Here is an 11,276-nt window from a genome sequence, read left to right on the forward strand (position 1 = left end):
TTGTAGGGCACTGGCTAGTTCAGCATTCACTTCTGTGGGCACTCACCACTGTAGGTCTCACTGCTGTTGGGCTCCCCATTCTTAGCTCTGCCATCTACCAGCGCTAGCTACCACTTTCACGTACTTGCATTCAAGGATAAAGATATATTTGGGTTTCTTCCCTCCCAAGATTCAACCTGTCGTTACTATTGTGTCTACCAAGCACCAAACACAGTATCTGGCACACAGTGGACACTCATACATCTATTCTGGGAGTCAGAAGGATTTCTTAGGTTCTGCAGTCCTCTTTTGAGAACTCCTTTAATGTTCATGGCTGTGTAGGGGTTAAAAGCACAGCAGGGATGGCCATCAGGAGGCTCCTAGAAGAATTCAGGGAGACCATGGTGGTTACTTCTGTTTTTGTTTTGTTTTGTTTTGTTTTTTTAAAGATTTTATTTATTTATTTGACAGAGAGAGACACAGTGAGAGAGGGATCACAAGCAGGGGGAATGGGAGAGGGAGAAGCAGGCTTCCTGCTGAGCAGGGAGCCCAATGCGGGGCTCGATCCCAGGACGCTGGGATCATGACCTGAGCCGAAGGCAGACGCTTAAGGACTGAGCCACCCAGGCACCCCATGGTGGTTACTTCTAATCTGTTGGGCTAGCGAGGATTCATTACCCTGAGTGCCATACACTTCCATCTTGGAAATTCTGTTATTCTTCTAGATCTCTAGCTCCATTCTTCTCCAAGCTTGTATTTCTAGAAATAAATTATAGCCTCCACACCTAGTCATCAGATGGTGGCTCTTTTTTGTGGCCCACTTAATTGTGTGTGACTTTTCATTGTGTTATTTTGCAAGGGTGATCAGAGAGTTATAATTTATCAGGGAGCTCTTCTCTGACCCATCCCCACCCCTGTTGGGTTCTTTTTATTATATATGCTCAAACCCTGCGTGTGCTTCATTTGCAGCACTTACTGCGATTTGTCGCGTACTGCTTTTCAAATTCTCTTTTGATGACTCTTTAATTAGACTTTCAGCTCCAGGACATCAGGGACCATGGCTGTGGCCTCCGCTACCTGCCCAGCACTCGGCACAGTGCTCAGAACATGACGGTGTGCTCAGGGACCGTACACACGAGTGACGAATGTCAGAGCCCAGGCTGCTCGGGGGTATGTGGCGACGGCATTTATGAACAGAGGGGACAGCTCCCGCACTCAATCAGCTCCCCTCACGCCGCTGCCCGAGCGCATGCGCTCTGCTAGCCGGTCCGCAACTTCATGGGGACCGGCTTCTAATCTCGGCTCAGAAGGTGAAAAAACAGACACGGGACACAAACTTAGTTTATAAATCAGTTTATTTACAGATTTTATTTTTTCTTAAAGTACATTTCAGTTAACAAATCTATTTACACAGGTATACACGGGAATCATCCCAGTTATTTTACAGATCATACTTACAAACCACACCCCAAGTCTTCTGTGCAAAGCTGCACTGGATGTGACTATTGGCTGAAAATGGCCTGATGAGCAGGCTATTTACACATACACAGTAAACGGGTTTGTTTTTCATGTCTGCACAGTACAGTACACACACGGAGGCCAGGCCTCCCAGAGAACGCTTTGCAATGTGTTCACCAAGAAGGCTTTGCAAAGTCCGGAAGGAAAAGCTATTAAACATAGGTTAATTAAAATGACAGTACCTCCTTTACATCAGTTTACATTGTTTTCTTCACATTTTTATAATACAAAGATATTTTATTGAATTGCTGCACAGCCAGTTCAAGATGATTTGTAAACATGTAAATTCCTACAATTTGCATTAAACATCATTGTAGTTTCTATCATTTGCTCTTTGAATTAATGTTTTCTTCACTAGTATTCTTAAGGTAGTAAAAGAAGATGTAAATTTGAACTTCTTGCAGAAAAGTTAAGAGTCTCCAATGCTGTGTGAGGACACACTTGATTCAAGTATTGCAAAAAGCTAAGGCCACTTTTTTCAAGACAAGAAAGTGAACAAAATTGTTTTTATCAATAGGCCACAACACTCTTACGAGCAATGAAATCTCTTTTGAAAGATAATTTCTCAGAGACCTGTAGTCACAGAAGGAATTTTCTTTTCTTTTGGGTAAAAGAAAAACCAATTACCTTCCTTATTAACTACTTTTGAGCTCTTCCCACTTTTCCCTAGAATAAAAATTTCTGTTTAGACCTGAAGAGGGAATCTATACCCTGTACTTGGTTAACCCAGAGTTCAGCACCCTGGATAGCACAAATTATTTTGGACTCAGAACTAAATCTGAAGCCTCTATGTTGGTTTACTACTAAATTCTGATAGTGCTATTCTAAAAGATATTACTGCTGATGCAAAGATCTTTTTCTTAGAGGAATTATGAAGAAAGAGTGAAAGAGGATGGGAGCGTGGGGAGAAGGAACAAAGATTAGAAAGAGGGAATATTTAGATTCGTGGTTAAGAGGCAGAACTTGATTAAAAAGATCCCAATATGGAACGAGTGGCTGGGTATCCATAGTCACTGGTCCTAATGCTAACAATAAATACCTTTTCAATTATATCCAATAGTTAAAATTCTAAGAAATCTGCTAATTCTAGATTCCTCTGTTTTCTGCTACCAAACTATGGACAACCATTTCTAACAAGGAGTAAGACGGACCGATGGCTGCCTCTCATCTGGAGCCCGGGATTGTGAAGACAGGGGAGACAGCGGGAGCGCGCGAGGGGGGCCAACACGCGGTCCCGGCCGTATCCTCACCACGGAACCCCAAGTCCTGATAGCTGACTCCACATAATCTTTTTTTTTTTTTTTCCTTTTCTGGAATCATAATGTCATAAAGAGTAAAGATTACCTTTCTTATTAAAAATTGACTTAGGTCCAAATAATGAGAATGTAGAAAAACAACCTATATTCCTATTATATTATTTTTATATTCACTTATAAAAAATTTATAGCAGCTGTAAAGTTTCAGTATCAATGTAATCCTACAAACACCCAAAGGGTGTAGATAAGATGTTTTTCTGTCTTTCAAATAACACAAACTAAAAAGAAAGGCCTTTGCTTTTCCTTGGCCAATGTGAAAACAGTATCTCCACACTACTGGTTAATAACCCCAAGAAACCCTAGCTTCCCTTAGTCCATCTGCTCATTATGGCTACAAGACTAGAGCTCAACAGCAAGAGCCCAGAAGAAATGCTGGCGATACATCAATCTGCGCATTTCCCGAGACCCAATCACCACATTTCAGTGCCTTCCTTATTTGTCAAGAGCTATCATACCAGTCATTGTGCAAAATGCAAATATTCCAATGATTATTTCGCTAAGTTTCTCATAATGACAAGATGAAACCAAGGAGGAATGGAAGTGTGCATAGTGAAACATCTGAGACGCAAAGGCAGGTTGGGAGGAAAGATGCAGAAATGAACGAACGTGCACACTTAAAGATTATACCATCTTTGGGGTTTTTCTAACGTATTTTGAAGCTATAACATTCCAGGATATTTGTAAATATGAATCCAGTGGATGTCTTAAATCATGCTTCTAATTAGGACCTTCAGTATTAAGGCATTTACATTCACGCCTAAGATTGTCCACATTCTTCTAGATTACTTGAAGAAGAACAGGACTGATAAAGAGAAACCAGTCAAGAAGGCAGGGTACTGAGGTCCCAGAGAGCATCATGTATGCTCTAATGTAGCAGCTGGAGTCTATATATATTTTTTTCAGGTACAGGTAATAGTTGTGAGAAGCAATGCTGCAAGAGAGGCAGAACTGAATTATACAGTGTCTTGAAATCATCTTATTCCATTCCTGCTACTGCAGGTGATCTTGGAAAAGCTCATCTTCTTTTCACTGAATTACACTGCCTTCTTCGATATGTGTATGGGTTTGTTAAAACCGGAGATTTCCTGTGCAAAGACTATGAACCACAGAAGTTTCAAGACAGAAGTTTAACTTTTACAAGAAGAATATTTCACTTCTGAATAGGGACACACATTTTCAACTTAATAATTTATCTCAGAATAAATTAAAAAACGTTCCATAGCGCAAAACAAGCACACGAACAATAGACAATATCTTTTTGTCTTTGGTGCACACACTCATTTCCTAAATCATTCAAGTAACAGCGTCTCTGACTTCTTGGGGAGAGATGGGAGTTGAGAGTTTGAAGGCCAAAATGAATTATTTCCACTTTTGCCATGCCTGGATGCCTGAGATGGTCCTGAGGATCTGTGATTCTAGGAGCAGCTGGTAGAGGTTCAGAAGGAGTAAGAAAAGTGCAGGGAGAGAAGAAGGGGTAGAAGAACCAGCCCTGCATCAGTCCTTTGAGCCCAGTCTTCAGTGGGGGCATTCTTTGTTTTCATGCCCACACAGAGAAAACTAAAAATAATGCAAAGGTTTAAAATTCTTTAGATGGTGCTCAGAAAGCAAGGCTACCATTGACTTCTGTTAACTCGACAGTCCACTTGGTGCTGCTCAACTGCAATAATGGAAGAAAATGGTCTTCAAAAAGAAATGAAATGAATTCCAGAATGTGAAATAGGCACACGTTATTAGACTTGCCTATTTAGAAGTGGTTAGGGGTTTAATACTGTTTAGAGACTATAATGTCCATTTATGACTTTCATGGTGTAGACCAGGATTACTTTTCAAAAATGGTAGGACGCAGAATTCTATATACCTCTCCTGCCTGACTTCAGACTCAACGAAGTGATAGCCTTGTCTAAGCTAAGAGGTAAGTCTGGTGTTTTCAGCCCGTATCTGAGACCCAGTAGGGGTGTTAACAAGAGGTGTAGGATTATACTGTGTGTCAACATCAGGAGTGCAACCCTGCCCACCGAAAGTCACCAGCTAACCCAGTGGGCAGTCTCTAAAGGCAAGGGCTGCCATACCGGATATACCGCATTGTCCCATGAACTCCAAACCAGTAGTCTTTAAGGAAAGGTAGCAAGTCCAGAAGCGCTCTTGCTATGATGGAGATGGGGTGTGTATCAGGAGGCAGAAAGGCCCAGGACTCATGTTAGCACTCAGTGTTCGGTTTATTTGCAAGATGTCACACAAGTAGCATTCTCCCCTGTTTCTCACTGATCTGATTCAGAACATCAATAGTATCTCTGATCAAGGTCTCAAAGATCCCATCAGCTAGCTGCATCTTCACACACAATTCATCCTCATCATAGTTCACCCACTGTGCCTCCTCTTCGTGGAGCTCCTGGACCTAGAATTTAGAGAACAGAAAGGTCAGAAAATTAGTGTCACACAAAAGCTAGAAAATTAATTGTATTGATATTATATTATATATCATCATATAGACATATTAATTATATTCTTAACCATTTCCCATGAGAATACAGCCCAAGGAAATTAGAGAAAAAGGTAGTTTATATGATATCAATACCCCTTTTGAAGTTGCAAGAAGTTTGAAAAGACTCAACTGCCAAATAAAAGTGTCTTCAAAACTGTCAAAATGGCTTCAAATCTGTCAAAATGGAATTTGATAATATTCCAGGATTTTATACATATTAAGGTTTACAAGTATATTGTTGTCTATGACAATATAAGGGAATGTGTATAAGGATTTAAGGGGGAGAGAAGCATGTAAATTATTAGATATATGGATTTACAATTATAAAATGCATATATCCAAAGAAAATACTGAATGTGATTCTAGAGTATTATAAATAAATGAATAAAGTTTAATATTCATTAGGGTATCTTTATTTTTTTTTAAAGATTTTATTTACTTAGTTGTCAGAGAGAGAGAGCACAAACAGGGGCAGAGGTAGAGGGAGAAGCAGGCTCCCCACTGAGCAGGGAGCCCGATGCAGGGGCTCGATCCCAGGACCCTGAGATCACGACCTGAGTGAAGGCAGACGCTTAACCGACTGAGCCACCCAGGCATTCCTAGGGTATTTTTTAAATGTATTACTGCTTATTTTATTTATTTATTTAAGATTTTATTTATTTATTTGACAGAGAGAGAGACAGCACAAGCAGGGGGTGCAGCAAGCAGAGGGAGAGGGAGAAGCAGACTCCCCTGCTAAGCAGGGAGCCCGATTCGGGGCTCAATCCCAGGACCCTGGGATCATGACCTGAACTGAAGGCAGATGCTTAACTGACTGAGCCAAACAGGCGCCCTTACTTAAGTTTATTTTAAAAATCAGTTATGTGAGGTCCCTGGGTGGCTCAGTTGGTTGACTGACTCTTGATTCTGCCTTGGGTCATGATCTCGAAGTTGTGGGACTGAGCCACATGTCAGGCTCTTGTGCTCAGCAGGGGGGTCTGCCTAGGATTCTCTCAACTTCTCCCTCTGTCCCCTGCTCTTTCTTTCTCTCCAAAATAAATAAATAAATCTTCAAAAAAAATCAGTTATGCAATACTTGCTTTTTTTTTTTTTTTTTTTAAGTTGAAGCATAGCTGACACACAAGGTTATATTACTTTCAGGTGTACAACACAGTGATTCAACAACTCCATATGGTATGCTGTGCTCGATGTGATCAGTGTAGTTACCATCTGTCACCATACACTGTTATTTTTTTTTAAAAGATTTTATTTATTTATTTGACAGAGAGAGACACAGTGGGAGAGGGAACACAAGCAGGGCGAGTGGGAGGAGAAGCAGGCTCCCCGCTGAGCAGGGAGCCTGATGTGGGGCTGGATCCCAGGACTCTGGGATCATGACCTGAGCCGAAGGCAGACGCTTAATGACTGAGCCACCCAGGCATCCCACCATACACCGTTATTATAATATTAATTACATTTTAGGGTTTGGGGAGTCCTACAGAAAACCAAAACTAATCAAATTAGAACTGTCCAATTATTTACAATTCTAAAATGCATATATCCAAAGAAAATACTGAATGTGATTCTAGAGTATTATAAATAAATGAATAAAGTTTAATATTCATTAGAGTATTTTTAAAATGTATTATTGCTTAAGTTTATTATGATTTTATTTATTTGTCCAAGATTTTTTGCTTGTTTATAGTTTTTAAAGACTAACTCATAAAAGAAACATATGGGACATACAGTACACAATGAGACTGTGCGCGGCATGGAGGCCAGGTGGTGAAAGTGGATTGTAAACCCCGATCTCATGAAAATTCAGTGAAATCAACTGCAGTGATGGGGGTGTCTAACCAGAAGTCTAACTTGGCGAAAAGGCCATGGGACCACAGACGCCTGGCTTGTACTGATCATAGTTTCATCTCAAAAAAGGTCGAGGAAGCAAGGACAGGAACTTGTACTCTGCTTCCTGTTATAGGCAAATGAGAAGGCTCTCGGGAGAGCAAGCCTGTCGCCCTGGAGTTTGAGAGCACAAGAAGGAAGGACAGCCCAACAGGTGCCCCTGGCCAGGGCTGACAAATATATGACACGGTGGCTGCCACGTTCCTTCTCTTGGAGTAGGGTGTTTGAAGGATTTGCACAATATCCATTTCCTTTGTTCCCTAATTTATGATCCATGAACAGATATGCCACCAAAAAGGGCTCCATGGCCAAATAAGTTTTAGAAAACTCCTTCTGCGAGGTTCACATTGCATATTAGCTTATTAAAAAGAAGTCCACCAGTAAAGAACCTTGTTTAATTCAGTTTCTTATATTTGATCAAAGAATCATTCTGTATGGCTGTGTAAGAAATATTATTAACCTACCAAGGAATTGGTGTTCCTCTCATGAAGGATGCTGTAAGCAACAGCCTAATGCAACACTTCTCAAACTGTTGTTGAGGGAGAACCATGTTCTGGGAAAGCTAAAAAAGGTGTGTCCCTACAAAAGCTTTCTTATCTCCCATAAATTTTGTCCAAACAAACTTGCACAGCTTTCCTTTTTATGTTTTCTCAACCTTTAATATTAAATCTTTTCTTTGAGCAATTTCCTCCTCAGTGACAAAATTTAGGAAGCACGGTCCTGATGAAGTCGTTTGTGGCCTAGAATATATGCTCGGGACATGACCCGCTATTTCAGCACAAAGACGACGGGCCCCCACAGCGCCCTTGTCAGATTTAGCAAAAGCTTTGCTCCTCCTTAGAGCAAGAACCATTTCACTCTCAGCTGGTGAGGACCAACATCATGCTTTCCATTTTGCTTTGGCCATCCAAAAGCACAAAGCCCAACTCAGAACTTCAACTATGGCAACCAAGGGGTCTCACAGCCTGCAGATCTGCCTCCATTTTTTTCCTTCTGGCTTTTGGAGTCTATTCTATTTTATTACACATTTCCCTTGCTCCTACACATGTATTATGCATGTATGGTAAGTTAATATATATTACATAAATTAAATTATATTAAAAAGTCAGTCTAATAATAACTTTATTTTCTTTTATTTTGACAGGGTATGAGGCTGGTTTTAGAAAAGAGAAATGTGGGAAATAAAACGTGGCCAGATTTCAGCAAGCACATGGCACGGTCTTCCACCATATCCTTGAGAACAAGATGGGGAAATAGAAACAGGTCAGTTAAATGGATTTGTGCTTTTTTGATTAAAGGACAACATAACCACCAACCTGCAAGGAAGTTTCCGCCTTTAAGACTCAGGAGCTTTTTCCTCTGTGCTCCCAATCTACTTCCTCATATTTCATTATTTGGCAAAACTGTATTCTATGTATCTGTTCTCCTACTAGGCTGTGAGTGCTCAAGATTTTTCCTTTTATTTTAAATTTTCCAGCGACAAGGACAGTGCAAATAGAATGTGTTAAATAAATATCTGGCATGTGGATTTTTTAGTGAGTGCTAAAAGGCTGTCTTTGGCTGTGTCCAGTTCATCATTTTTGGCAATGACCTGAATGAATTTTAGAGGTAACATGAGGTTGAGAAATAGAAATATGTTGGAAGAACACACTCAAAAATGTATTGGTAGCTTGGAACAAAGGGCCGAATTTAACAAAATGATGGAATAAAAGAATAAGGTCCTCTATTTGGGCCCCCAAAATAACTACAAAGGCACAGGTTGAGCCCCCAAAATAATTACAAAACCCCTTTGGTTTTAGGGTTTTCCTAAGTTTTTCTGAGTCTCATAAGAATGATGTAGTTAAAAATAAAACAAATGTGATTATAAGCTGCATTAATAGAAAAAAAGAAGAGGTTATATGACTGTACTAATAAATCAATACATAAAATATTATATGGTTAATTCTGTGCATGGTATCTAAAGAAGGACACTGAAAAAGGTAAAGCTGAAGATGTTGAAGGAACTTAAAAACACTATCAGACAAGAGCAGAGAATACCAACATTTAACTGGGATGGAAAGACAGGTATAACATGAGAGCTGCCCCAAAGGCATGCAGGAAGAATTAAAATTGTTATTATAAAACCCCAAAGCTGCAGAAGTAAATTCTAATTAATTACATGAAAACCCTTTTAAGCTTACTATGAGAAAGAACTTATCCACGGTAAGTAGAAACTCAGGAGCTATCTATCTAGTACCTTATCAGACCTTAAGCTGTAAAGGAGATGGAATTGTTAGCTAGGTGCTTTCACTACAGGATTTGTCGTTTTAAGTGCAATTCTACCTACAGGAGAGAGATTTTCCAAGGCTACTGTGTATAAAGGATACATAAAAACTGGTATAACATCTTGTCATTCATTCCATATCATATACACTTTGAGAATGCATTGCTAAAAATAGCTCATCATATTCTTAGCTAACCTAAGATACAAATTCATCAATGTCCTTGTGAAGTGGTAAAGGGACAGTGAATGGGAGCTGGAGCGGAAAAAAAGATTTCTTTTTTTTGGCTAATGGAGGCCTGTCTAAAAAACATTCTTTGTATTTTACTCAACTCAAATAATGCCACAGACACATGTAGAGTTTGACTGATAAGGGACCTTCCTAGTCTGAGCAATGACAGCTAAATTACACATTTCCTTTCTTTTTTTAACTAGGCTCCACACCCAATGTGGAGCCCAGTGAGGGGCTTGAACTCACGACCCTGAGATCAAGACCTGAGCTGAGATCAAGAGTCGGATGTTTAACCAACTGAGCCACCCAGGCGCCCCTAAATTATATGTGTTCATATGGAGAAAGCAACTGTTTATTATGAAATGTTCAATACAGTAGTCTGTCATGTTACAAGCGCTCAGGTTCAGCTGGAGGGCACCCATCCGCGCCACTGCAGGAATGTTGCTCACACAGCCCCTCCTCGCTCCTCTGCATCATCGCATTCTCTCTAGTGAATTCTTCCTATCAGCGTATTTCTTTCAAGCTACAAGGACCCTACCTTGTCACCATGTCCCCCTCCATCTTTCGCTTTACAAAAAAAAAAAAAAACACAACTCCTTTGAAATGTCCACTTCTGCTCTCGCTACTTTCTTGTTCTCTCTTGAAACCTACTGAAATCCAGCGTTGACCTCACACATGCCAGCTAGATTACTTACATTAATGTTAAGGACAATCTAGACCTCCACATTGCTAAATCCCACGGTAAATCCTCAGTTATTTTACCTGACCAATTAGCTGTAGCCCATGCAGTTCATTCCTCCCTCCTCCTGGAAACGCTTTCACCTGGCTTCCAGGACCCCACACTCTCCTGGCTTTCTTCTACTTCATTGGCTGCTCCTTTCTAGTCTCCTTTGTTGGTTCCTCCTCATCTTCTGAATGCTTGAAACACTGGAGTGTGTCAGGAATCAGTTGTTGGCCCTCCTCTCTCTTGGCCTCATGGCTTTGACTGCCATCTCTATGTCCTCCACTCCCAAATTCCTATCTCCAGCCTAGGTCTCTTGCCTGAGCTCCAGACTGATACATCCAATGGCCTATTCAGTATCTCCATTTGGATGTTTATCAGACACCTCAAATTTAATAAGTTCAAAACAGAACTCCTGATATTCCTTGCCAACCCACTCTTCTCGGTCTTTCTCAAATCAGCAAATGGCAATTCTATCCTTCCAGTGGCTCCCACCAACCCAACGGAGTTATTCTTACTACCTTTCTTTCTCTTATATGCCACATTCAATTTATCAGCAGTTCTGTTGTTCTATTTTGAAAATATGTCAAGATCTGAACACTTCTCATCACCTAAATATCACCAAACTGGTTCTGGCCACTATTATTACTTGCCTGGATTATTACAATATCCTACTGGTCTCCTTACTCCCACCTTTGCTACCATTCCTTCAGTCCATTCTCAACACAACAGCCACAGTGATCCTGTTAAAATGTACATCACATCACATCACTCTTCTGCTCAATCGTTAAATGTCTGCCAATCTTATTCAGAGTAAGACCTACAGTCTTTACAAAGGCCTATTAGACCCTACATGATCTGGCGCTCTGCGCGCGCGCGCGCGC

General features: G+C 40.5%; 1 protein-coding gene across 6 annotated transcripts in view; it reads right to left on the reverse strand.

Annotated features, from left to right (window-relative positions):
- Window positions 1–1,316: 1,316 nt before the first annotated feature.
- The window catches only part of CEP350 (centrosomal protein 350), a 155,174-nt gene continuing 145,214 nt past the window's right edge, over window positions 1,317–11,276 (reverse strand). For all 6 annotated transcript variants that reach the window (XM_081824786.1, XM_081824788.1, XM_081824784.1 and 3 more), the window contains one exon: window positions 1,317–5,208. In XM_081824786.1, coding sequence (XP_081680912.1) covers window positions 5,044–5,208 — 165 coding nt within the window. In that variant the 3' untranslated portion in view covers window positions 1,317–5,043. The remainder of the gene's footprint in view (window positions 5,209–11,276) is intronic.

This window comes from Leptonychotes weddellii, chromosome 6, assembly GCF_054177405.1.
Source record: "Leptonychotes weddellii isolate Sample4059 chromosome 6, ASM5417740v2, whole genome shotgun sequence".
NCBI lineage: Eukaryota > Metazoa > Chordata > Mammalia > Carnivora > Phocidae > Leptonychotes > Leptonychotes weddellii.